The sequence below is a fragment of the Anas platyrhynchos genome, chromosome 19 (assembly GCF_047663525.1).
Source record: "Anas platyrhynchos isolate ZD024472 breed Pekin duck chromosome 19, IASCAAS_PekinDuck_T2T, whole genome shotgun sequence".
NCBI classification, from domain to species: domain Eukaryota; kingdom Metazoa; phylum Chordata; class Aves; order Anseriformes; family Anatidae; genus Anas; species Anas platyrhynchos.
Genome location: NC_092605.1, coordinates 4,068,350 through 4,096,287, shown reverse-complemented (window position 1 = coordinate 4,096,287; position 27,938 = coordinate 4,068,350). Strand labels below are relative to the sequence as shown.

The following is a 27,938-nucleotide window of genomic DNA, read 5'->3' as shown; positions in this document are numbered from 1 at the left end:
TCAAGCACAAGAGGCTTCATTACCTTTTGCCTTCTCTGGAGCGGTTCCTACCCAGCACCTCTGCTGTTTTTGTGGCCTCCAAGCTAATCTGGTCGGATCCCCAAGGATTCCTCAACACCAAAGCCATTTCAAGGCTGGGGTATGGCACATGCCTTTCTCTGTGCTCCAGGAGGGCATGGAGACCTCTCCCCTCCCTGACAGCCAGCTGGGACCATCGTTAACTTCCTAACGACTCAACAATGACAGTGAAATCATTAAGGCTTGATTGAAATTCGGAAGGTCAGAAGTACCTTACTGAGGACTTCTCTGGGCTTTGTCCTGCTGGTGAGCCTTCAGCACCTGGGGAAGCACCAAACCTGCCCTGCCAAAAACACCAGCTGCATCCCTCAGCCCCCAGCTGCCACCACCGCTCTATCCCCACCAGCTTCAGCACTCCTGCTGCACCAGCACATCCCTGCTGAAGGCATTCAGGGAGAATGTCGATAAAGATCTCTCCACAGACACAGAGCATTTTTCTAAGAAGCACGAAATGTTTTGGAGAGAGAATCCCCAGCCTGGGTCTGTGTCTGCAGCTGCTGTGTCCGTGGCAGCAGGCAAGCAGCGCTGGAGAGGACATTTCACCAGGTCACAGGCAGCCTGGACATGTCCCAGGTGCTTCCTTTTCATTCCCCATTTCTCCCTGTGCATTTTTTCCTCCCTACCCTCTATGCCTGAAGTCTTTCAACAGCAACATTTCTTCCAGCAGAAACCACAGAGGCCCAGATCTGCTGCTGTTAAGTTGTCAAAGGGCTCTGAGTTACCTCACTCAAAGAAATTATATTGGTGGGGTGAAATAAATCCAGTGACGAGTGAACTTTGAGAGTCCCAAAACCTTGGCTACAAAAAGCAAGAGGGTCGGGCTCCTCTCATCTAACCTCGGGCTTGGTAACTAACGTCCACTGGCAATGGATGAGAGATGCTCTGGGGGACCTCCTGGCTTCCCCCAGGGCCCCCAGCCAGGCAGGACTGAGCAGGCTGCCAGCACGAGGACTGCAATCCCTAACGGGGATGCCGATGGCTCATGGGGACACATCCAGCCCGCCGACTGGAGCTGGGCTGTGCTGGAGCGTGGTGGGCGCCGGCATCTCCTGCCCAGCAGAGCTGCTCTGCTGGGAGCTGCCATTCGTCAGGTTGCTTTCAGCAGGTCCCAGCGCTGCTCTGAATTCCTGACTTGCCCGAGAACATGACAAATGTTGTGAACGGAAAAGCCAAAATGTAAACAAAACAGCCCTCCTTTCAGCCTCCCCTCTCCCAAAATTGAATTTGAGGCAGTCAAAACATTTTGTTGGAAACATTCAATTGATTTATATGTTTTTTAATTGCAACAACAACAAAAAAAGTCTAGCTTAAATTTGAAAAGAAAAACCCACTGCAAACTGAAATGCTATATTTTTTCATTACATAAAAATGTCAAAACAAAACCTTTTTTTCTTTTTTCTTTTTTTTTTTTTTTTGCTGCAACAGCACTTTCTGGTGAAAAATGTTGTGGCAAAAAATTCCCAACCAGCTCTTGCTGCGATTCGCACTGACCCTCAGCCTTCCCCACCAAAGCTACCGTCTCTGTTCCTCCAGCAGCTCTCAGAGGCAGCTGCTTCCTACAGCTTAATAGACTTCAATCTGGAGAGCGATAGGCAGCAATCAGAGGGAGACATGTTCTCCTGCTATATAAAGACCTGCAGTAGGATTTCATTTTACCTAAGCTTGTTCCTTCCCTCTAATGAACCACTGAGTTGGATAATTTAGAGTGTCAGTGAGCTCGTAAATAAGCACACTGATTTAACAAGAAAACTTCTGGCTATTTTTAGCCAGAACGAAAAGAAATGAAGAAATACCGGAATTTGCTGAATTCCAACTGCAGGGGAAAATACAAAAAAAAGGTATGTTTGAATTATTATTATGGTTACTGCTGTGAGTTAGGGAAAATATTTGCTCTAAAGAATGACATGCTTGAAAAAGAAGGAATTTTATTCTAAGAAGTAAATGAACTGATTTTAAATAAGCACTACAGCATGTATTCAAGAAAGTACTGGAGCACGCCATTACTTAAGTACATCGTTAAGGGCTGCCTCGCCTTCAGAATTCAGTGTGGATCAGAGATGAGGATCTAGTTCACAATGACCCACTTGTAAGAAGCCTCTGTAGGAAAATCATTCAAAACTGGATTTTCACGTAGTGTAAGTACGCACAAGATGCAGAGATCAACTTCTGATCCCTGCCAGCTCAGGCTCCCCTCTGGGAACAACTCAAGCTGTCCTCCAGGCTCCGCAGTTGTGTCCTGACACTGCTGTGGAGCCCTGGGTGAGAGCAAGATGCCAGACACAAGAACCCCACTGGAGGATGAAGATGGGATTTTGCACATTTTCCCTGCAGCACTCATGAACAGTAAATCCAATGAAAACCTTCTTACTGTGTTGAAGATGGAAACTCAAAGCCTGTACTTTTCCTCTTGCACTGATACACAACTTCATAAAATCAGATCTTATCCTGACTCTCAGAGAAAAAGCCAAAATGATTATCCTCCAAAATCCCTGTGACTGCATTACATAAAAGCAAAGAATTTTAACTCTCTATTAAAGGTCTCAGTCAAATCAAGTTTGGATGGAGACTTTTCAGGAAATTAGGAATATTAACCTGGTTCTCAGAGTTGTAATATTCAGGAGCAGGGAGGGCATAATGATGGCACACAGAGCCTGACAGGTTGTCCATCAGCTTCAGCTCTCCTTCCAGAGATTCCTGGATCAGCAGTGATATGGTATCAAACAAGTGCCTTTCCTAGGAGGGGTGGTGTGTAGCATGCAGAAGGGTAGAGCAAGCCAAAGAAAGAGATAAAATTTGAGGGACAGAGACAGAGGGAAAAATGTACAGTGTAAAAAAAAACAAAAACAAAACAAAGCAAACAAAAGAGGAAAAAAGAACAGAAGGGAGAAAAAAAAAAGACAAACATTGATGGAGAATAGCAGTAACAGAAACAACAGGACAGGCAAGGTGAGGCAGGAGAGGAGAGAGAACAGTGCAGTAATATCACAGTGAGCAGTGAAAGCTTTCTCCAACATCACGAGAGATGGGACTGGAGGGGCTGCTGTGTCCCAAACCCCTCAGCCCTCGACACACATGGCTGGATCCTGCTGGTGTCTGAGCTGTGTAACGGGGCTGTTTTCTACAGGACACTACTGCTGTAAGGTTCAAAAGTCCATGCTTTTGAGCAAAAAGGGCCTAATATCTGACACCTAAATCCATATCCTTGGTCACATAAACTAAAATAACCCAACTGGAAGAGATGCTGAGCATCCTGTCCATGAAAGCTGCAGAAGCCCAGGACAGCCACACCTCAGGTCACTCATTCATGTGCCAGACACGGGCTGAGGTGCCTCTGTTGTCCTGGCCAACTTCAAAACATCTGGCCACAGCACAGACAGCAGGAGGGTGCGCAGAGCAGGACCCCTCACACACGGTGTGGCAGCAATTTAAGCACCTTTCATGTAGGAAATGCCTAACGTGTACGATGAAATGAGGACCGTCATTACAGTCAAACAGCACACAGTGCAAAAATCTTGGGGACAAGGCAAGCAGAACAGCATGCTAACCACATGTCCTTGCAGGGTCATGTCCTGGGAATTGAATTCCTCTACTGTCATGCTCAAGCATCAGATTTGTCCTGAAGATTTTTGGCTGGGACCTTAAATAATTGGAATAAAGTCTCCTGGAGGTTTTCAAAGCCTCTGTTTGGGTGGAAGAGCAAGAAAGATGTTCTGGAGATTTTGACAAGAATAAGCCCTTCCCAATGCCACCTTCACAAAGGACAGGTTGAACAGGCTGAAGAGCTGAAAGCATCCTTCTCATTGATTTCTCCTGCAATTCTACAACCTCTTTTTTTGCCAATATGAGTACTGATGCAGGGCAATAGAGCTGAGGACAGTTTGCCAGCACTCTGCTCAACGTGTACAACAGCAGTTGGGACATGTTGTTTCTTCCTAGAGGCTGTAATGAGCCTGGATTTCCCCATATTGCCCTGAACTCCTTTTTCTTGTGCCAAAGAGCAGCTTTGGACTCCATCTCAGACATCAGTGACTCCTAATGGAACCAGAAATCGCCGGTAGCTTAGGAACTGAAACAAAGCTCAAGTAGGGATTTACTCTTTTTCACTCTTGGACTAAAGATCATAAATGAGTTTTTCATGCATTAGAATACTCATTAGTCCGCCGCAGGCAGAGGCCAAGATATGCGGTTGTGAAATCATGATGTAATAAAAGCTAATGAGGTCTGTGTAGAGTTTAACCCAATTTGCAATCAGCTAAGACTAAAAAAAGGCTGGACCATTTTTCTTGTATAATTCCAGTGCAGTTCCCTCCCAAAGGACCCGTCTGGGTCTTGACCTCACCTCCCTCATTCCTCAAACGGAGTCATCATCCAGAAGCTCTGCTTTGCAGAGACTTGCTGCAGCCGTAGCAACTACCACGTCAGGGCCCTGCTCCTGCTAATGGGAGTTTTGCCACCAGTGCTGGTGAGCTCAGGTTTGCGTCCCCCCTGGATTATTCTATTGTTAAAATAATCTTTTCTTACACGCTTGATTGTGGGGATGGATTTTAAGTTGAGGCTCTATAAAACAAATTTATTTCTTAAGCAAAGATTAGCCAAGTTTTATTCCTCTTTTATGTTGCAGTTTGTGGCAGCACTATTATGCTCGTAATTTTGCTCTTGCAAAGAGCCTAGCCCAAACTTTGGATTAGAGCAAATTTAGAGCAAGCTCTGAACTTGGTGGCTTGGGCACATCTCCAGAACAAATTGCAAAGCTCTGTACCTCCAAACAGATGCACCAAGGTGGGCTGGAGACCTGCCTAGGGTCTCCTTCCTGGAGCACTGGCTCCAACACCTTGCAGCAATCCGTCAGCAGACAGCGAGGAATCCAAGCCCCTGGCATACGGTACACCCGCTCCTTCATTACCGACTCGTGCATGTCTTCCCTTAGCAGGCCAACCCCTCTTCACCCTCCAACTGAGATTCTCACCATAGGGTAAACTAATGAGAGCTGAGAATCCACCTTGATTTGCATGGGATTGGTACATCCTCGGGGGCTCTCAGGTCTCTCGCCACCGACACTGCCTGTCCAAGCAAAAATGTCCGAGGGGCTGCGATGGCCAGGGCTGATTGTCTTCATCTCCATCTCCAGTTCTGCCTCGAGCTCTGCCTCCTCTTTAGCCTCCTTGTTGCTCTCCTCCAAGTGCTTCATGAGCACGGCGATCACCACGTTCACCAGGACGAACTGGGCTGTCAACACGAAGGAGACGAAGTAGATGGGCGAAATGACGGTGTTGTAGCAGGTGGACTCCTGGTCACAGTCTCGCAGGGTGTCCTAGAAACAAGGGGAGAATGGCTGAGGGGTGTGAGGAGGTTCCAGCTGGCCAGCACAGACCTCTGCCTGTCATTTGGCTGCGGTGGGTTCTCCCTCCATGCAGAAAACAGAGAAATTTGGGCAAGTTTCATGTCCAGAGTGACAAAATACTTCCAAGTAAAACCTCATTTCTTCTCCTGTGTTAGTCACCATAAGCAGGCTCAAAGGAAACTGTCCCTGGGGAGCTCAGCAACAGACACTGACATGCTGGTGCTGTAATGGCCTCACTCGTTCCAGTGCCTCGCTTTGGATAAGCCCATTTTACAAGGTTAGAAACCAAAAACAAGAATGTGGTGCATGGACTCAGGGCAAAGCAGGGTGCACTACAACCCATCGGCTACCCCACAGTAGCAGGGCTTGCAGACACCCCTTCCTCAAGCTCACAGCTCCCTGGTGGGGTTTAGCCAGCTGACATTCACCATGGGCTACAGACAGACAGAGCAGCAATTCCCTCGGCCCAGCTGGCACCCCGGGCGTTCACAGAGCAGGTTTCTTCACAGTGACTTGACTTTTAGGCTGTCCCCTAAGACTGACTCTCTCCCAGAAACATGGGTTTTCTCAGAAAACAACAATAAAACCAACACACAAAACCAAAAACCACAAAAAAGCAACAGTAATTGGAGACTTAAGAAAAAAATAAATCATAACTCATCTGTTACTGAACTGAACTCATGCTACTTGAGACATGTGTCCCTTTGCTTTTATCCTGTCTCCTTAAGGTGCTCTCTCAGGGTTAAGAAAGGAATCATACGGGGTGTCCAGAAGCCTGCAACCATGGCATAACCACAGGCATCGCGCTGCTGGGCAGCAGGGATCAGGACCATTGTTGAGAGCAGCAACAGGCAATGCCGCTTCCGTGGGTCTCTTACCTTCATTATCCCATTCCAGTTGTCCCCCGTGGATACCCGGAAGAGAGTGAGAAAGGCCATCCCGAAGTTTCGGAAGGTGGCATGCCTCCCCAGCCCCTCGCAGGGGTGCGTGTCGTCACACTCTGCGGGACCAAGCGCAGCAGTGAGACCCCCGCTCGCCCCCGCGCCCACCCCCTTTTGCCATCACGGCGCAGGGCAGCACTCACCGAGGTCTCCAAAGAGCTCCACTCCAAGAGCTGCAAATATGAAAAACAACAACATGAAGAGAAGACCCAGATTCCCCACCTGGAAAGAGAAAAAGAAATGGGGGGGAAAAGAAAAAAAAAAAAAAAAAGAAAAAAAAAGAACATTCATTGATTTTTTTGTTCCAGACCTGTTTCTTGCTGTATTCTTTAATCCAAAACTTAAATTGCTTCGGGGGAAAAATGACCTCAATGTGAGGACTGTATCTCAGACTGTGCTTCGGAAGGGAAATGTGAGTCTCTAATGACAGTAGAGATAAAATGATTAGCATTCCTCCGCAATAAGAAATCAGCTGTGGGCCAGAGGAGATCTGGTGTGCTGTGGCAGTGGGTTACCTGAGGCAGCGCTTGCATCACGGTGTCCAGCAGGGCTCTCATCCCTACAGCCATCTTCAGCAACTTCAACACTGCAGAAAACACGGTCGTAATATGGTAACGGCAGCATTAGTACGGAGGCACAAACTCAGCCCCCCTCACAGGAGCCACAGGTTTATAGGAGGAGAAATGTGAAATGATGGCAAGGTTCTCCATGAGCCACTACAGCTCCCGGCCCTTTGGCATCGCTCCTGGTTGCTTGGATACTATTGAACTCCTGCGAGCAGCAGCATCACCTATCCTGAGACCTGGAGAAAGCACTGCCATTCTGCCTGGCTTTTCCTTTCCCTCTCACTGAGAAGGACAATTCGACACCTACCCAGGAACACAGGAGCAGCCGTTTCACCTGATGCTGGCTCCAGCTACCGAGCGGAATAATGAGGTTTAAAAGGTACGCACATGTTCCCTTCTAGCTGCTTTAAAGCTAACAGCTGGGGCGAGCTGCATCCTTCGCTGGCCTCTTACACCACTTTGCACACCAGGTGTACTTCCAGCTTGGGTTTTGAATCTAACAAAATACATGACAGAGAATATCCTTTCCCCATGTCATCTCTGTTGGACCCAGCTCTTTCTTCCCCTGCACTGTGAGCAGTTGCTTTCCCAGCTCTGGGGCTACTTTCCCACTTCCATAGGCTACCCACTTTCATATATGATTCACTGAGGAACTGATTTACACATCTCTTCCAGAAGGCTGCATATCCAGTTGGAAACTGCTTATATTTTTAATTCTGAAAGGGATCCAATGCACAGGAAAAACACTTTTTTCTCCCTTGAGACACAACAGCACTTCATTTCTTCTCTCGTTGCTTAGATGAGGACTGCAATCATAGCAATTATGCCTCAGAGCACAACATTGCCCTTCAGGAAAGGCTGGGAGCACTTTATTAAGGGCCTGAGCACTCACATTTTTCCTCTCCATCGTTTGGACCTGAGACGTCCCTGTTGTGAAAAATCCAGCCCTAAGGAAGCTGGCTTCGCAACTCGGGTACGTGTCATTACAGTTCTGAGGGGACAGATGGATGCAGAGTGATGAGGCATGTTTTGTCACAATGTGGTGAGATGTAAAGTCCCACGGGAAATTAAATTTATTAGATGCTTGTCTTTTAAAGCCAATGTACTCAAGCTTGTGTTCTGTAATCCCCGTCAGAGACGAGTTTGATTTGACTGGCATAATTTCCCAGGTACATCTCTGGGAGTTACAACCACAGCTATTTGTCCTTTATTTCTAAGCTCTCAGTCTTCAAGTCCTCTTAAGATAGAAACACATGGTCAGTTGGCTCAGCTTTTTGGCTCCTCGCAAGTATTTTCCCCCATTGTTCTTTTATTTGTTTACAGGCTGTTGATGCCAGCAGCTATGCACACTGCGATGGGGATGTGCCCCAGAACTGTTTCCCAATGCTTAACTCTCTCCTGGAGGGGACCCTGCAACCTCTAACACAAGCCAGTTCTGCTTAATTTGTCTCACCTCGAGCAATCCTGAGAACCCTCATGATTCGGATAATAGTGGGGTTAATTGGTAGCGAAGCATTCACCTCAATCTCTTCCAAAGTGATACCCATGATAGACAGCAGCACAATTGCCAGATCTAATTGGTTCCATCTGGAGACAACACAAAATGAAGTTTAACATCTACTAAGAAGCTGGCAACAGGAGGCAGCTTGTTTCACATGAATTCCAGTCATTTCAATGGTTCTCGCACTCAAATGAAGCTGCAGCATTTTTCTGAGGGTATTATACAAAAGCAGTTATGTTATGAAATCATTATAACTAATGCAGCTTGTTATAAAATCAGCTAACAGCCAACGTTATTCTCGACTGAAGGGAAACAGAAACAAAGCAGGGCAGTTTTCTACCCAGAGGCTGCAGACCTCAGGGGAGATGCTGCAGCCTCTGTTGGCCCCTTCCAGACATGGCACTCGTGGACCTCGGCGTGAGCTTTACCCCAGAAAGAGGTGAAGCCCGTGCCCAGTCCTTGGAACAAAAATTGCACCGGGTGAAGGAAAGACACCACGGATTCCTGCCGGGTCAGACAGAGATGTAATCCCAGCACAGAGAGCCGAAACGGGGGCAGACGTGTGAAACCATGCCCCTGGCTGCTGAATGATTCACATCACGTCCGGCTCAGTGCCAGGGCTCTTGGTATTGACCTTGAAAGAGGTGAAAATGGGAGGAGAAAGATTTACCATTGACATAAAATATTTATTTGTGAGATACGAGAGCAGAAATTTAGAAAAAGCAGCCATTTCATCTGCTGCTCAGCATCTGCACAAAAGGAGGTCCTTTTGCTCTTTGATTTCTGCTCAGGAGCAGTCTCTCTTCCTTGGCACAAATTCTGCCACTTCACTCAGTCCTCACGATTCTGTGGACACGCAGTCGGTGTGACAAGGGAACCAGACAGTCGGTGAGTGACTTGCTCCAATTTTGTCCACCCACCAAATCGGTGCAAGTCACTCTTCTTCACATGCACGCTCCTGTCTCCAACTCACATCCTAACTGTCCGCCTACCCTGGTTTCCACCAGCCACACCAAAAAGCATTTCCACGTGTTAGATGCTATCACTGGGAAGAGTGCTGGGGTCTAAGCTGCTGAATTTGGGCAGCTGACTCTAAAAACCCGCAGCTGCCCTCATGGTCAACATGTAGCTTTAGTTACCTGTCTTGGAAGAAGCGACGAAACCCAAAGGCGATAAGCTTGAAAACAGACTCCAGGACAAAGATAACGGTGAAGATGTAATTGCAAATCTTCAGGGCTTCATCGAGAACCTGGGATGTGGACACAGCACCGCAGTTAGATGCCAGCTCTGCAAAGGGGCCGTGCTGCCCTCAAACCTGCCCTCTCCTGCTTTCACCACAGCTCCTCAATTCCTAACTACAGACAAAAGACTCCAACCGCAGCCTCTCGCAGGATGAGAAATGTCCCAAGGAAAAGTTCCAGTACTCCAGGGAGTGCACAGATGGCATTTCTGCCTGGCCCTGGCCCACCCAACATAATTTGCGGGATGGGGTGATATTAACAACCCAAGGCATGACTCAAAGCCCACAGGGACCTGACTGCTGCTGGCAGGAACGCAGCCCTGGCTGAGATCACTTGGGTAAGTGATAGGAACTGCTGCATTTGCAGCTGTCAGCAGCGCAAAATCCTCGTGCTCTCTGCAGAAAGCTGAATTTCATCCCACGTGCTCGTTTGTGTGCTGCTGCGGGAGCTGTGTGCTGGCTGGGTCTGTACGAGCCTTTGGCCAAATGGCTGCTTGGTGACAGCCTGTCCTTTACTCCTCACCTTGCGCTTTTGGCAAGGAGCAGGTCATTGGGACAGCAAGCCAGCAGGACCGAGCAGCCTGGGTATTCCTCTGCCACCCTTCCCTCTGCAAGTGTCCCAGTCTGGCCCATAACTACAGGCACCTCCTGGCTGGGGCAGCTTTTGCACCACCGGGAGCTCCATCAGAGCTGATTTCATCCCAAGAAACATGCCTGCAAAGGAGCACTGCAGTAGCAGCATTCTGCATGGCCTCTTAAGTATCTCATCACCAACATGCGAAGAAATCATTAGTTTGGGTACACAGCTTTTTGGTACAGTTAGCCTCTTAAATATCTGTGGGATCCTCACCATCAGTTACCCAGCCCGGAGCAACTGCGGGGCCCTGATTCGGCAAGGCCCTCAAACATGTGCATGGCCCTCGCCGTGCTGTCATCTCAGCACAGACCGAGTTTGGAGTTATTACCCAGATGCTGCATACCAGAGGCTTAGAGACAAAATGTTATTTTCCTAAAGAAAATTAAAAACAAAAGCCTGCCCAACATTTTTATAATACAAGAGAAAACGTAGCTGCAAAACGACTGCGGTAAGATGCACGCCCTCGAGCAATTCCAATACGAGCTCCTTAGCCAACAACCTTTTTCATCACCAAATGACTGAATCATGCAATGAGCCTTCCAAGGTATTTAAAGGTGACCTGAACAGAAGAAATAAATTGGGCTTGTGCCCTTTCACTTTTTGGCTTCTTTATGATAGGTTGGAGGATATTTTTCCCCTCGCTTGAAGGTCTTTTTTTTTTTTTTTTTTTTTACATTAAGTATTCAAGCTCTGTCTAGTCTTGAAGAATACTTCTTCCTATTGTGTGCTGTATTTATTCATTCTGAAAGTGGCTAATAAAAATAAGTACACGTTATATGGGAAAGGCTTCTATTTCCATTTCATTCTTACGCGCAAGAGACTTGACAACCCAGGACAGGCTGTTTTTATTTTCAGAATATGACCAAGACTCAGGAGCTTAGCACACTAATATATTAAAATGTATTTTAGGGACCAGCATGGAACCCAGTGCCTGTGAAAGTTAGGCTCTACAGGACTTTGGAGATTTGGTGGAAACATTTCAAAAAGGTTTCACAAGTGCATTTTTTTTTCTCCTTCATTTGTGGGAATATTAAGTCAAATGGAAGACTTTAGTGGTGATCTCTTCTACCTAATGATACAAACATGCTCCTGTCCTCATTTTCAGAGCAGTCAGCTTGCACTTAACTAGAAGGGAGAGGTGCAACAGGCTCCAGGTACAGATGGCCATGGTCTGAGCTGGAAGCCAGATGTAGGACGGGTATTTGCAGTGGTGCCAAGGGATGATTTGGACTTAGTGAATGGGACCCTGAGGTCAAACAGCAAAAGTGGCTGTAACTGTGCCCACCAACCTCATCCCACCATGGTTAAGCTTGTTATCCCCTGCTTTGTCCCCCTCTAGCCCGGTACCTTTGGCTGCTGGTAGTGCTCCATGGCCATGGTGATCACGTTGAGGCCGATGACGCCTGTGATGAACAGATCCAGATAATGGCTGGTGCACATCTGGTGGATCAGGAGGCGGAAGCGGGAGTAATCTGAATAGTAGGGCTTGCACTGTGCTTCTGCAGCGGGAGGAGGAGAGTGGAGAGGCACGTCAAGTCATTTCTCTGCGTCTTGCTCAAGTCAATGCGCCCTCACTTTCCAGACTCCAAAGATGATAAATTCTACACCGATTACAGCAACATGCTGTCTTTTTCTTTTTTTTTTTTTTCGCCCTCCCTTGCTGGCATGTTACCATTTTTAATACACAGCAGGGCTCCCGTCATCTTACATCCATTAAATGTCTTCAGCGGGACATGCGCTATACTCAGCCTTATGGCATCAGGGATGAGGTGAGCTGGGATTACTGTGGTGCTAAGGAATGCTTTCACCGTAGGGAAATTTCAACAAAATTTAAATTAAAACAACATTTTTTTTGAGCTACTGAGCTTAGAAAGTCCCCAAAGTATCCAAAAGCCCAATTAGCGGTCAGATTTTGGGGACAGATTTTAGTAACAATGGCTTAAAAATACAGGGCATTCAGTTAGCGGTGGTCTTTGAAAGAGAAGTAATTCAGTCCTATTATGCTCTTTGCAATAAACTGTGGAGAGAACAAAATTCAACACTTTGGCTGTCAGAGGGCTGAAAAATGGTCCATAAAAATACCAAGGAAAACTGATCCGTCAGCCTTAGTGATTAGAAAATAACGATCCTCCATTTATACAAGATTATCAAAGTACAGATTTCACTGTTCAACTCATTCCCAGGTTGGGCTGCTGCAGGGACGACATGCTCTTTAGACCTCGAATGTTCCTAGAGATAAACTCATTTACTCACCTAATCTCTAATGAGGAAATGCCAAGGCTGAGTATATAATTCAGTACAATTTTCAAGAAGGCATTATAATGCAGATTGAAGTGGAAAGGACTGTCTTGAATATGTCAGAGTGTAATATTACTCTTCTAATTAGATGATCAACTGGTTATGAAAATTATTGAGCTGTAAGAATTACACGGCTTGATATTTTGTGCTGCTGAGCAAATGTACAGTTTGATACATTACTCTGAGCAAAAAGTCAGGCCAAGGGAAGCCGTGAAGCCCAGATTTGGGTTGCCCTCAGGGAAAACTGAGTTTAGAAGATTAAGTTTTGCCTGGAAATAGAATTTACTTTGTCAATAGTCAATAACATTGCAATCAAAACCATAGATTTAATGGTTTCATGCGCTCCCTGCTTCATAACAGGATCCTGAAAATCAGAGTTTTGTTCTCTTCGGTAGAGACAGGCTTTTCCCCTACAGCCCAGGGACCAGAGAGACAAATCCTTTAGCAGTTTTATTCTGTAGGGGTTTGGAACGTCCAAAATTCTACCTCGGTGTCAACACATAAAAGGCAGTATTAATATTCACTTTCTGATCTGCACTGTGCTTTAGGTGATCTGTACCGGAGTGCTAAAGCACGATATCGATGAAAAGGTCTGTAAAATGAATTTTCATGCTGAATCTATTGAGTACTTACAAAAAAGCAGACTGGTAGCTGCTGACTCACTCATAAGACTTTGTCAGATATCTCAGAATCTGCATAAATCTCCATAAAGTCAAGATATCTCGATCACATTATGCTAAATTATGAGTAGCAAATTAACTAAAATGTTTGAATACAATTAAGTTAGGAACAGGACCTATTTTTATGAACCAACTTATCATCGCAGAAAGAAACACCATAGTAATTGGATCACTTACTTCTTCTACATTTATGTATAATTCACATTCAAAGAGAAAAATGTCAATGTTTCTGCCTTTTCTTGCAGTGGATTTACTTATGAATAATTACACTGGAATTCAAATTTTTCTTAGCTTTGATTGACAGGTAATTCCAAATCCTACAGAATAGCACCGATGCTGTTAGAACAGAGAGAGGATTTAGAGAGAGTTTCTAAAATGTCTCCTGTGCAGGGATCCTGCACCTGGATTAGTCAGTGCGTGACCTTATAAGCAGGGTTGTTAATTGCTCATCTATCTGCAAAGGCTTCTCCCCTCTCCCAAACACCAAAGCTCCTTGTCACCTTTCCCAGCACGTCCCCAAGGTTTCCAGAGCCAAACGTCTCTGGCTGCTGCTGTGGTGGATGCAGCCTTAGAAAATTACCATCGTCAAATGCTTTGTCCTTCACCGGTAAGTTTGTTAGGAGGGGATTTGTCAACCCTGTTTATAAATCATACCGCCACTCACTTCGCTGTTCCCCGCATGCTGGCCATGCATATTAGTGCAGTACAGAAAAGTACCTCGAGGTGATGCACACACAGAAGAGCATGCTGTCCGAGCACCGTGGACAAACAGCTACTGTGCCTAGGTAGGCAGGGAACTTTCTGGACAGATGAACTGCTTTTCTTGCTGCCGTATAAACATTATTTTTTTAAGATGACCTGTGCATTTCTGCACATAAATTGGGTATTGTTCATCTGTAATTATCCAGGTGCGAAGCCCCTGCCCCCTATCACACAGTATCCTTTATAATTATTGCAATAAAGATCTAAACAATACCAACATCTTGGGAAATACAGACATCTGTTAAACTCCAGGTGGTGAACTTCACAACTAACACAACACCACATTACTGTACTGTTACAATACACTGTGTCAAGAACAACAAGAGCTCTGGGTTAGTCTCGGTTATTACTGGAAAGGTTAACTGGCTTCCCGGCACACATGGCATTAAAGAAAAGAGTAGAAGAGCAAACAAACAAAAGAAAGAAGAATTGGCAGAATGAGAATGTGAGAAGATGGGGAAATACAGCAAAAGCCCACTACGAAACATCAGGCTGGTAAACAGGATGTAAATCAAGCTGCTTCACTGTGGCTGGAGGCCAGGAGTGGGGGCGAGAAGTGTCTCGGATTTAGGTGGAGTTACACTGGAGAAAAGCAGCTCAGGGAGCGGATCCCAAGCAATTTCCTCCTGGCCCAGGTAGGAAGGTGATTTTACAGAGAGATTTTTGGCCCAGAGAACCCTTCCTGTCCCTCTGTCCTGGGAAATGGTCTCTATGGGGCAGATGCCTGTCACAGTGGCACTCACTGTTAGCTAATCATTTTGATGGGCTCTCAGCTTGACTTGTTTCCCAAGCAGACTTTCTCTGCTCCTCTTTGCATCATCCCATGGGATCATGGCTGTGGGCGATGCCTGCCAAGGGCTGAGGAGTAAAAGGCAGCAGCCCACAGCAATGCCAGCCTGGATCCTGGGCTACCCGAGCATCTCACCATGCTGCTCCCTCGCTCCCCAGTAAAACCCAATGCCGATGCCCCCAGAGATAGCCCTTAGCTAAGGCAGTTCCTATTGCTGCTGCACAACAAACCTTCCCCATTCCTACCCCTGTTCTGCCCTCTCCAAGCTGAGCGCGTGGCTCCAAAACGGATGGTGCCACTGCTGGAGCGGGGCTGCCTCCCAATATAGCTCTGTCAAGAGAGAAATTGCCACTTTCCCCGAAGTGGCTTTGCAGCCGGAGCTGCGTGGGCATGGGAAATTGGAATTCACGAGAGTGGGACAATTCCATTACAGTCTCCTCTGGCTTTTTCCTCCTTCTATAATAAGGGAATTAACTCCTTTGCAGCTCTGAGTGTATCTGGAGGACGGCAGCAAGGCCGTGAGCAATGAGCCCATGACGCAGCCGGATTTACAAACTGTATAAAGAACATTATTAGGTTAAAAAGTAGTTTGCACTGAAGGAATTTTTTTTTATTTAAACACAGCATTTTACTTGGCTTTTATTGTACTGAATGGATTTATAACAAAAAAAAAAAAAAATGGAAAATGATAAATTATTTCCACTGTGAAGTTTCCAGTTGTGATAGAATGTAGAATTCGGGGGGGAAAAAAAAAAAAAAAAAAAAAAAAAAACAGAAAAAAAATTGTAATATCTCACTACGCACCAGGCAGCAGCGCACGCACACAGTTCCCCATCTTATCTTCACATAAAGAGAAAGGCAGCCCTTTGTAACTGCAGAGATGTGTGGAAGTGCTGGGATCACAACCTCAGGTTTCCCACTGAACCCCAGGAGGTTCATCTACGGCACCCAGGATCAATTCCCTAACGTCTCCAGCAGTCGGGTTCAGAAAGAAATCTTTCCGCGCGCTCACGCCAGCGCCTGAAGAGCAGCGTGGTGCATTCACCGAGAGGGGATCCAAAGAACAGGCAACAAAAGGCAACACAAAGCACAGACCTGACAATCGCACGCTTTTTAAAGGCAGACTCCAGAACTCTTTCTGAGTCTGCACAGGATAACAGAGGGGTTTGGAATGAATTCAATGCCTTAAAAATCAAATAAAATACCATAAAACATACTTGACGTAACTGTACGACTAGAAGAGGAGTCACAACCAGACAGAAAGAACAAACAAAGAAGCCCCCAAGCCCAGGGCAACCCCCAGTGCTGCCCTGAGGGCCGGTGGCCAGTTTTGCAGAAGAGAGAGACCGACAAGAAAAGCAAGAATGAAGGCAAAGAAATAAAAGTACCAGAAATGGCAATGGAAAGGAGGTTCAGGGTTTATGAAAGCATGTTGTGATAACTTCCAAAGGGCTCAGAAATATAAGGGTGGGAACCTCTGTCCCCCTGAGTTATCCTCCCCAGCCAAAGCCAATCGCCCTCACCTGCAATTTCTATTTAATCAAAGCTCCCTGCAGCGTGTGACAGATGGATGGAGCCCTGTTCCCAGTTCAGGCAGTGGGAGACTTTTCACAGGTGAGAGTTTTAACAGCACAATTTTTCCAGCACATTATTTTTGTCGAAAATTACAGCTATATTTGTTTCTATGTTGGCGCCTCTTTAATTATTCAGGCTAATATTCTTAAGTTATGAATTAAACAAAATGCTTGCCAGATCAAAGCTTCTTCTAAAAATAAAAGGGGACAGGTCAACGCCAGCGAGCAGCGGGTCAGGGTGGTTAGCACAGACTCCGAGCGGGTTCCAGCACAGCTGCCCCATCCCTGCAGGGCTTGGAGTGGATACGAGGTGACATCTTTATTTCTTTTAACTTACAAGATGCTCATGGGTGGAGCAGCTCTCTATCAGGCTGAAGAATTTACCAGTTTGGCAGCACTACAGATAAACCCATGTCCCTGCTGAGGGCTGGTGCAGATCCGCACTATCCTGGATTTTACCCTGCTGAAAAATACTGTGCCTCCCTGCTGCACAGCCTTTGTGGAGCAAGGAGCGAGGGCTGGCGAAATAACAAAATGATCTCCCTAAGCCAGACTGCCTGCCTTCCAGAGACACTCCTGCAAGTTATTCAGAGACTCCTCAGTCTGTGGTTGGAAAGCTAGCATAAACAATAAAGGACCCCTTTCATAGTCCAGACATTATTCTCCGAAACAAAACAAAACAAAAATTAAAAATTAAGAAAAAAATAAAAGAGCTATGAAAAGTCTGACAGTGCTTTAACGAAAACCAGAAAAAAAAAAATGACTGAAAAACATAACGTGATTAAGGGATAAATTAAGGATTTGCAAGTGTCAGTCCTGAGCCAGGTCTGCAGACCTGCAGGTCAGAATGAGACGCGTGTGCCATGAAGTAAGCAAACGAGCTTTGCACCACACACACAGTTTAGTGGGATGCCTCACAGCAGCGTGGCCAGCCGTTAGTTACACAGCACTGCCATTCAAGTGGGACGAGACGTGACGACTTCCCAGTACCTTGCACTGCACTGGCTGTGCTCTCCATTAATACATCATCCAGCATTAGATCTAAAAGAACGAAACGGCATTAATCATCCGGCAGGACACGCGGCAAGACTTCCCTTCCCCTTGAGAGGTTCCTACGGCTCTCGCGCTCTCCACTGCCTCTACCGCGAGCATCTCCTTGCAGATCCTCTCCTCGCGTCCCATGGAGGGTGGGCTCGGGCACACGGGCTCATCATGAACATTGAAGGGCTCTTGTGCTTTTCCCGCGTACACAGGTGGAAGCCCAAGAGATCCCTGAGAACGCCCTGGCTTGATGGTGGTGGAGAAGGAGACGCTCCTGGAGGACAGACTTTGTACCTGAGGTGGGGCACGCGTCCTGCTGGGCACCTTACAGCAACCACTCCTGCACTTGCCTACACCTCACCAACCAGGATCCCACACGCTCCTCTGCTTTTCAGACTGGGTAACTGCATTTGAAAAGTCTATGAAGAAAAACAACTGTTAGATGTCTACACCTGGCTACATGAAAAATAGACATCTGTAGGTAGACTCGGGGACGCTCAGGAAGCCCTGCTAGAAGGAGCCCCCATGCAGTTGCTGGCACGACCAAAGCCTCATCTCGGTATCTGCTGCAAGTTCCCACCATGCAGAACGAAGCTAAGCTGTGACATCTGCTGTCTTCGAGGGCAAAGCCGGACACGGTCAATTAAAAACAGCATTTTGCTGGACGTGAATTGGGAAAACTGTTCTGAAGCGATTTGGAGGGCTTTAGACTTTGCTCTTCAAAGGTTTTTATGGCGATTGAATACTCAGCAATATTTGATCCTCAGTAAAATAGCTGTTTATTGCCTCTTTAATTAGACATTTCATAGGACTGAATGAATAACTACATCTCCAAGGATGGTTTGTGATTCCTTCCCGCTGGGAAATTGCCCAGACTTACATCTTTTCATCTAGTTCCTCTAGCATTATAAATAAGGTCATTAATAATAACTAAACATCTATTTTTCTTCTACGTCTGCCTTTCAAAACTGCGACTTTAAATAGGGATCTTTCTATTCACTATTTAAAAGCATTTTTCTAAACCATCAGCCTGAAACCGTGTTTGGGAACTTGGACTGACCAAAAGTGCTTTCTAGGCATTTCCTTGGTGTGAAAACCAATTCCTTCTACCTGGATCCCACTTAACTGAGAACAGTCTAAAGTGTCCTCCAGCGCTCTTGAGGGAAGCCTTCGTCTTTCCACTGAGCGTCGAGGAAGCCAGGCTCTCGGCATAAAGCAAAGTTTGATGTCCAGAGGCTGGTGTGAATAATCCTATCGGTTACAAAACCTGTGAAGCTAATGGGACTTAAAGACATGGGAAAGTGCTGCGTGAGTGCTGAACCGAGAAAGGCTGAGACATGCTTGTGTTTCATGGTTGCACAATTAAGCCTGTCACAGCTATTAAACACCCCTTAGGTTATTCAAAAAATAATAATAAAAATAAAATAAAACAGACTTAATATTACCAGCATTCAGAACAAGCACTTGATCAGACAGTCTCTTAAACAGTACTGAAGTCTGTCAAAGATAGAGAAGAGATGCGAAAGGGGACACGGAGTGAGCAGCAGGCGGACGGACCGGGGAGGGAAAGAGTGAGGCCATGGACACGAGGGCAAAGGAGAAAGTTCAGTCACAAGAGAGCATGCGAGAAGAAAAGTACCTCTGACCTTGACCCTCTGGCTGACATATTCCTTCCTTTTTCAATCAAATTTAAAGAAAAAGAAAAAAAAAAAAAGACCAAAAGACAAAGATAGATAGACTTTTGACAGAGTGGAGGTCGAGCATCCTTTCACATTTAAAGCCTCCTCCAGGCAGGGCTGCAAGCTTGCACACTGAGCTTGGCGTTTGGATCCGTTTGCATCAATGCCATTTTGCCTAGTTAGTTACTCGCCTCAATTGCTTTTTTTTTCTAATCTGTATTTCTCAAGCAAATGCATTGATATGTTTCTCTAAGGGGTTTTTAAGCATTACTAGAATGAGATGGCTCCATTATTTTATTACACTCTTGAATAGCAGTGGTGCTACTCTACCAATAAGTAAACCTGTTTGATAAATGGGACAGGTAGCATCACTGTGGCATTACAAGGCTGTAATAAACCAAATAGTGAATCCAGTTATCAGCAACAGTGCTCATGATTCATAAGATTTACGGTGCCATCCAGCACTGCTGATCTTTGCAGTTGTCACTATTTGTGTAACACTGAGCTCTGCTATCCAAGAAGCTCCAGGTCTGATTATTATTATTTTTTTAAATTTAAATAACCTCCAATGGAAAGGTCATTGCAAATCACGCAGCTATTAAAAAGGCTTCCATGGCTCCTAGCTCAGCCTAAAACAGCACTATTTCCTTCATGCAAATTTCATAGCTGGACATGCTTTTAGGAGAAGAATGATCACCAGACGCGGGGCAGGGAGGGGAGGGAGGAGGGGATTGTGTGGAAGGTCAAGCAGGACTCAGAAAGATGTGGAAAGACTACCGACCAGCCATCTGTTTCTCCTTACTCCTTCTCTTTTTCTCCAGCCGGCGAAGCCTCTTCTCCTCCCGCCTCTTGGCTTCTTCTTCCTCCTGGTGCTGCCGACACTTGTGGAAATTCTCCACCACGACCCCCACGAACATGTTGAGGACGAAGAAGGCCACGATCAGCAAGAAGGAGATGAAGTAGAGGAGCATCCACGGGTTGTAGTTCATGACTGGCTGCACAGGGGAGGAAGGCAAATATCAACTGAACCTCAAAAAGCTGGGAGCAAATGATTACAGCTGCTACATCCACAGCCTTGAAAGTGGGTGCCCCTTAGGTCAGTGTGCTCTGCTCCTCATGAAAACTAGAGCCTTCTGAGATGTTTTGACAGAATACTGCCCAAACACAAAGCACATAGAGGACAGAACCATGTCTGTTCTGCCAGCAGCAGAACAGTCACCTTCTTTACAGCTATTGTCTCCCTCACTGAAAACTTGTTCCTACACAAAACAGTTTTCTCCCCAAATGCCCAAATTGCTTTAAAAGGCCAGCCTTCATTCTTCAACGAGTGTAGTTCTCCTGCAGTGGCCTAGCTACACTGATTGTGTGGCAAAATCTGCAGCAAAAAGGCTGGCTCTGAATCCAGACTTTTCTCAGGGCTCCACGGCACACCCCAGGATGTGGCTGCCTCCTGGCAGCTCCCAAACCCCCAAGCAACAGCATTCTGCAAAAAAATGATCTGAAGCTTGTGACCTCCAGCAACCACGTACCTGCTGGTCAACTCCCACAGCGTCCAGGCCATCGTACATGATATCCACCCACCCGTCCTTGGAGGCCAGAACAAAGAGAGACATCAGGGCCTAGAAACGCACAGAAAAAAAGTTACACGCAGTTGCAGTAAAGCTTTTTTTACCTGTAACATTTTACTCTTCTTTGCCCTTTCCTGTCTGGGGATTGTCATTACCTGGCTGATAATGGGACACTTTGATGACCAAGGTTTCTCCTAGCAGCAAAACCCAATCAATGTCAGCACCCGGTTCAGCAATGAACACTAATTCAGAAACCACAAAGCCGAACACAAAAGCACCTTCACTTCCACCCTCCAGGTTTCTACTGCTCCCTACTAATTAGTCCCTGCCACGCAGCTAAAATAAGGCAGTGTCACAGAAATGGTTGAAAGTGTCCGGCTCTATTAGACAAGCCCTTCTGCAAGATATATTTGGTTTGTTATGTAGCAGTGAAGCAATTAAGTACTCCACGAAGCCACATGTGCTTGTTCTGTTCTGAGAAGAAGTGTATGCCTGCTTGGAAACACCACCTTTGGGATTTACAGAGACAGAATGCTGTGTATGTGAACTGAATATTTACTGTGACTGGTAGTGCCCTGTAAGAAAATCCCACGGGATAATAATGCACAGGTTTTAAGTCAAGGAGGTAAAGGAGCAAAGAAGCAGATTACCGTTCTATTAATACCTGGCCGAGATTATCAAAATTATACTTGTGCCGGACCCATTTGTAGCTTGCTTCTGCACAATCCGATTTATTTGTGATGTTTCTGGTGTCCTCCCCCTGGCAGACAAAAAACTTGCCTTTGAAAAGCTGCAAAACACATAAAGAAGAGAGGAAAGGTAATGGCTCGGACCACAGGATTCCTCTGCAGAGGATGGGCATTTCTCATGGGGAATTCTGCACAGCCCATGCAGCCCAGATTAGTTAAAGGAAATGGCCTTGTTCATGTGGGTTATTGAGTATGAGCACAGCCTGTATAATACGTACCTAATGAGCAAATGCATGACTTCACACCATTTAGGACACCCACCTGGTGCGTTAGGTTGTGTGGTTCAGTGGTCTGAGACCAGCCAAAAGCCTGTAGCTGCTGGGTCGCCAGCTCCAGCACAGCCCGGGCTAATCACTGGGACCACTCCGCGGCTGCTGGCGACACACGGGATGCCTCCGGCGGCTCAGCCCAGCCAGTGATGCTGGCTGCAAGAGTCACCGGGAAATGAGGCGTAACGGGGGCCCTGCCAGCCACGCAGGTGGCACTAAAGAGGCGCAGTGCTGAGCTCTGCTCCACTTTGTACAGGTCGGAAGGGGACATGCTGGAGGGAAGCCGACTTGCTGCAGCTGATGTTGGGCTCTTGCTGTGTGCAGGGCTGGCAGCGCTCTGTCTTGGATTTGAATGCTGTTCCCCAGCCACCACCGGGCTCTGCAGCCCTGCAGGGGACTGAAAATATTCCTCACTCAGTGCCCAAAGAGTCGAGCCCAGCTGGGGCTGGGTACCTGATCCTGACCTTGCTTCTTTTGGTGTAAACCAGGAGAGATGCAGCTCCTGGGGAGTTAACTCCTGATTTACACCCGCACAAGGAACACAAACCTCCGTGTATTTAATTCTAGAGCTGGTGCTTCCCACAGCCAGAACAGAAAGTGGCAGGGGAGCAGGACTGCTGCAGACAGGGTGATTGATGTTAGCGGAATGGATGGGCTCGGAGCCTGCAAGACATCCAACAAACCTGATTTTATTTGCTGACAGAAGCTATTGACATTACTATCACTGATTTTGGGGAAAGTGGCAACCTGCTCTCCAGGCTTCTTAGAACACTGCTTGGGTATACAGAGAAAAGATGCTGACGCTTTTTGATCTGCTGTTCATTTCAAATATCAGTAGAAATAATAGCGAACAAGACAAGCCCACACATTACTCCATGGGTTTCCTGCAGAAATCAGCAGCGGCAGAAGGATGTTCTCGAGGCATGCAAAGTTAATCACCACTCAATGCAATCATAAAACTCTGGATGTTAGAAGAGAAGCATTCCCTGATCTTTCCATGGAGAAACACTATCTGTTTGTAAGGCAGGCGAGGGAGATATAGCCTGCACAGATCAAAAAGTTTTAATTAAGCAGGAAGGTAAACAACTGTTTTAATATATTGTCTATAAATACAATTTCTTCTGGAGCTGGACTGTAATGCCCGTCAGATGGGAGCAGTAACACAGCTACTAACTGGGTTTGGAAGCAGAAAGCCCAATTTGTAAAAGTGCTGCTCGCTGGCTGTGCTTCAGTTGGAGCTATGGATTCCAGCATTTCTGAAAGTGAAAGACCAAGCGTTTTTGCAGTGTGCTTGTTTATCAAGCTGTTTCTCGTGTCCGATGATGCCTAGCCACATGTGGACAAGCGGCACAACAAAAGGAGTCTTGCTAAGAGGAAACACCATTAGAAGCTTGGAAGCCTAGATTTTTGTAGCATAAGAAATAAATTAACTGTAGTTTGATCTTCTGCTTATATTTACGTGGGAAAACCAACTGTAATTTTGAGAGATCGTCTTTTTATAGAAATAGTTACATCCTTCATCTTACACCTAATTAGACATAAATATTAACAGAGAATTTTGCTTCCTGAATACAGGCTCAGTCTTGCTTGTGTCTACCACTTAAGCACATCGATAGTCATGACAATTTAACAGAAGACTGCAAGTCACTAGGGGAAGCAATCACAATTAGCAGGGAAGAAATTCAGAGAGCATACTGCAAGTTTTGTTGTTTGGCATAAATTTTCCTGTGTCTGAGTTTTATATTGTTTTATGGGATATGCTTTGGTTTATGAATCTGTTTAGTATAATGGATGGATGTTGTTGTGCTGTAACACTCAGCCAATCTAGCTGCTGTGATGGTTATGGATGGCACGATTTTTTCCTCTGTTTATTTTCAATGCTGTATTTATTATTTAAACTGTATATTAGTATAAAATATTATATAAGACACCTTTCCAAAAACAAAGCAAAACAGAACTGCTTTCCAAAGCTGGTCATGACAGATCAGATAAACTTCAGAGAGAAATAAGTGTTATGTCAGAATATTTATACGGAACAATCTCTTCTTCTCAGTTAATGAGAAACCAATCGCATTGGAAACTCTGCCACTTTTTCCCCTGGGTTCCTGCACTCCTGGGACTGAGGATATTGCTAGCAGTGCCAGCAGGAAGCAGACTCAGAAATTTCTATTTCTGCAAGCTTTCAGTTATACAAACTGTCAGAACCTGAATGAATCTCCAGGTCAAGGTCTCTCTGGAGTTTACAAACTTAAGATTTCATCCTTGAGAGTTTCAATTTCCCTATTGCTTTAAACCTAGAAGAAAGGTGGAGGGGAGATGTCCCCACGTTATCTCACAGACTGAACAGGAATGGGATTTAACAGTTTCCCGAGCAGAGTTTTTCTGGCAGTACATGTGGTGCCTCGAGCCTGACCTTTCTGTGGTGTGGCCAGGGGAAGAAAGTGGCGAAATAGCTTGATTTATGTCCTGCTGGAGGCAGAGCAAAAGTCCTTGTGGTGGGGAAAGGATGAAGAAAGCCCATTCTGTGCCTCCAAGGGGGTCATCACATCAGCTTTTGTACCACTGCATGCAATAGGGAAGCTTCAAGAAAGTTCAACACATCAAGTGACACACAGCCAAGACTGGAAAGTCAGGAATAATCGTGTTTTGAGAGCACTGGAAAGGCCACGCGGTCCTGCTGAGGTGTGGACCGAGAGCTGCAAAAGCCCTTGGGTCTGAGTCATTCGGGGCTGTTAGCTGCAGCAGAGTGAGGCATTCAAAACCAGCACACGTTTCTAGAGCCGGCTGCAAGACCTTGACAAAGCCAGGAAGAGGCAAAGCCAACCTCAATAACTGGCTGTAACCGCTGCTACTTCAGCTACAGCTAGTGACACACATAGGCTGTAATCAGAGAGTTTTTAATGGGTGACCAGTAATGGGAAATGTGCCTCCTCCTCGCTGGAAGGAAGAATTCCCCAGGAAGACAGAACAGCCCCATGGGTTTGGCTTCAGAAAGGGCACGTGCTGCTACTGATACCAAGCTGTGGGGCCACTTGTGGCCTGCTACACTTTCTGTCTTGGTGCCGAGGCATACAAGGGACTCACCTGAACTCCCAGGATCCCAAAGATAATGAAAAAGGCGCAGCAGATGACCACGATGTTCCCAATGGGCTTTAGGGATGACATGAGAGTCTCCACCACCAGCTTCAGTCCTTGGGCTCGACTAATGACTCTGCGAGGGCAAGTAAGCACAAAATGTTAGTCCTGATCCACCCAGTTCTGCCTCCCCCCAGAACAGAAGACCTGTGGAAAAGACAGCATTAGAGATTTCTTAAGAATGGCAAATAACTCAAAAAAAACATGATGAGAGAACCTGTGAGATTGTTGAGTGTTTGAGGGAAAGGGCTCTCTGCCTATCATACAACCTTGCATGAAAGAAGAGAGGTAAAGCAGCCACGAGAGAAGAGACAGACCAGGAAGGTCAGTTGAGGAAAGGAAGATGTATAGGCTAGCCCCACGTTGTTTAAACTCAGAATGATGATTTTTATCTAACCTGCTGTCTATCCTTGATCCATCTCCTGATCAACTTCTTCTAGTTGCCACTCATTACACCGTATTTAAGGCTTGGCATTTTCCTGTTCCTATTAATTGGCCCAAAGAGCTCTCTAGTTTCCAGACTTGATCACAGCTTCCCTGGGAAGCTGCCTCTTGTTTCAGTTCATCCACAAGCACACCCCTTTATGTCTGTAGCACGTCCAGGACTGCAGAGTCCTCCCAGAGTGCACTCCTGTGTGGTTTTAGGCAAGGCTCTTGATTTCCCTGTTTCAGCCTGGAGAAGTGAAGCAGGTGTCTGTGTGTGCACCCACAGTGCTGCTACGTAGAGACCTGAGCTGCCCCTTGGTTCCACCAGCCTCAGCTTTATACCTGCTGTACAACCCCAGCTACAGAACCAGTGCTGTCATCCAGGTGGAACTTCACCAGCGGGACTGCAGGAATCTCACCTCATTTTTGTAGTTCCTCTCTGACTGGTACTGCACAGAATCTCCTAACAGAGGATTAGCTTATATGGAAAGGTTGGGGGAGAATAATGAGCACATCACCAGAGAAGCTTGTTAGAATATACGTATAAAAGAGGAGAAACTGTACTATACTCTCAAAGACAATATTATGATGAAAGGGCAAAGCTTGTGAGTGTTACAGAAGCCATCTCCCCATGCTGGGCAGGATGAACACGGTATTCAGGATCACAGACATGAAGGTGGAGAGCTGGGGGACTGACAAAGCCATCTGAAGAGGTTGCACACCTCCCCCCTCTTGATGCCAACTGGAGTTAAGCATTTCACTAGCTCTGTAAATCAGCTTGTACTGATGCCACAGAAGCTGTGCTCTCCCGGAGCAGAAATAGCTGTCTGCTGCGTCAGCCTGATGGGGGGAAGCGCCTGTGTGCTCCTGGGTACAGGCTGGTGGCTCCTCTGAACACTTGGCACTCAAAAGTGCCACAAACTTCCCCACCTTCTTGTTTCTGCCTGGTTCTCTCTTTTGCCATCAAGTCTTCTCACCGCCTCTGCCGTTTGGCCCCAAACCCAGCTGCCCCGCCTGAAGCACAGCTTGGAGTTCTGTTGTCTGGAGAAAATCCAATTTCTTCTCCTCTCTCCCCCTTTCTGGTCTCTGGTGCTCCCAGCAGAGGTCCCCATGGACACGTCCACATGCCCGACATGCATGGCCTGAGCGTGTGCTTGCCTGACCCGGGCTGGGACCACAGCCAAGCCTGCACGAGCCCTCTCCTGCCCCAGAGCCCACAGCTCGAGCAAACTGCGGCGCTCAGCGCACAGGCACCGGTTCTTTCAAAGCCTCTTGGCTTTAAACAGTATCCTGAAAACCTAAAAATTATTTCCCTTTTTTCTGGTTAAATATTTACTCAAAATGTCAAGGGTAAATCATCAATTATCCTCTTAAAAAAGAAACAGATGGTGATATTTTTATCCACTCCCTTACCAGTGAAACACAAAAGGCAGATGCTTCTATTACTCACGCTGGGTGTCTCTTCCAGGTAGCTGGTGTGGCTCCTTATTTCGGACACCTCAGCTTTCCTGATGCTCAGACCGGGGGTATTTTAGGAATTGAGCTGCGGGAGAAGGGCTTATAAAAGGCTCAGAGAGAGAAGCAGCTCGAGGCTGAGGTGCTCCAGGGGATGGCGTGGAGCCCATGCAGCCGTGGCAGTGCAGAGACCAGTTGGTGTGGGCTGCCAATGCTGTCTACAAGAACTGCTCCAGGCTGGGGCAATTACGCTGCTGCTGTCATGTCACACCTGCACCGAGGCTGAGAGCTGTGCCTGATTCAATGGGGTGGCTCATCCAGCCCAGCAGGCAATGTCTGCAGGGCAAGGACTCCTCTCAGTCCACGTCAGCATACAGGGCCAGGCAGTCTGAGCTTGAATCCCAAACTTTGGGATCCTCAGATGGTCCTTCACAGATTACCCTTGCACTATCCTTGGTGATATATTACAACTGCCAAACGACAGATGGGAAACTGAGGCACGGGAGGATCATGGATATGCTCCCAGAGTTCTGCGGGCACTTCATGTCCAATGATTTCAGTAGAAATTAGGCATACCGGGATCTTGGCTTAGGTATTTTGCCCGCAGTTATGCAAGATGGAACGGAAGTCAGGCTTTGTAAATTGAAGGCCTGTGGTCTAGCTACTGGAGCATCCTTAAATTTGGGGGAGCAAGGAAGAAATTTAGCCTCCAGAATCTAAAGCTGATAATTTTCTCCAACGGTTATTAACGAAACCTATCCTAGAAATAATAAAGTGATTTCCCCTGTGGTATACTATTTGGTATCCAACAGAGATAGAAAATAGGAGGTTTCTCATCTGACTTAGCAAAGTTGCGTGTATTGAGAAAAAAGGGCTGAAGAACTGCAGCATTTGGCTGCTTTCAGAGATTTGATCAACCAGGGAATTCCTCAAATGAGAATGCATGAGGGTAAAAGCTGCCACCAGTCTAGCTCCATGCCAATGCTGTTTCCAGCCCTACGGAGAGAGAAGACTTTGAAAAGATTTTTGAAAAATGATAGTTCTTACTAATGAAAACCTTCAGACCTTGGAGCTGCCTCAAACTAAGGGCCTGATCCAATGTCGAGGCAAGTCCGTGCAAAGTCTCCTGCTGTCTCTCTTGAGAGTCTGATAACTCTCTCAGAAGTGCCAATGAAATCCTCAGCATTTCCAGATTATTAGTGTCAGCT

The 27,938-nt window shown here is 46.4% G+C and overlaps 1 protein-coding gene across 10 annotated transcripts in view; it reads right to left on the bottom strand.

Moving 5' to 3' along the window:
• The window catches only part of CACNA1G (calcium voltage-gated channel subunit alpha1 G), a 129,846-nt gene that overhangs the window by 14,058 nt on the left and 87,850 nt on the right, over positions 1–27,938 (bottom strand). For 3 of the 10 annotated variants that reach the window (XM_072025594.1, XM_072025595.1, XM_072025598.1), the window contains 13 exons: positions 24,799–24,925; positions 21,361–21,486; positions 20,658–20,747; positions 19,910–20,123; positions 17,399–17,449; positions 11,652–11,803; positions 9,567–9,676; positions 8,380–8,513; positions 6,876–6,946; positions 6,504–6,582; positions 6,298–6,419; positions 5,045–5,389; positions 2,671–2,811 (listed from right to left, as the gene is read on the bottom strand). In XM_072025594.1, coding sequence (XP_071881695.1) covers positions 2,671–2,811; positions 5,045–5,389; positions 6,298–6,419; positions 6,504–6,582; positions 6,876–6,946; positions 8,380–8,513; positions 9,567–9,676; positions 11,652–11,803; positions 17,399–17,449; positions 19,910–20,123; positions 20,658–20,747; positions 21,361–21,486; positions 24,799–24,925 — 1,762 coding nt within the window. The remainder of the gene's footprint in view (positions 1–2,670; positions 2,812–5,044; positions 5,390–6,297; positions 6,420–6,503; positions 6,583–6,875; positions 6,947–8,379; positions 8,514–9,566; positions 9,677–11,651; positions 11,804–17,398; positions 17,450–19,909; positions 20,124–20,657; positions 20,748–21,360; positions 21,487–24,798; positions 24,926–27,938) is intronic. The other 7 variants (XM_072025596.1, XM_072025601.1, XM_072025597.1 and 4 more) reach the window with 4 other exon arrangements.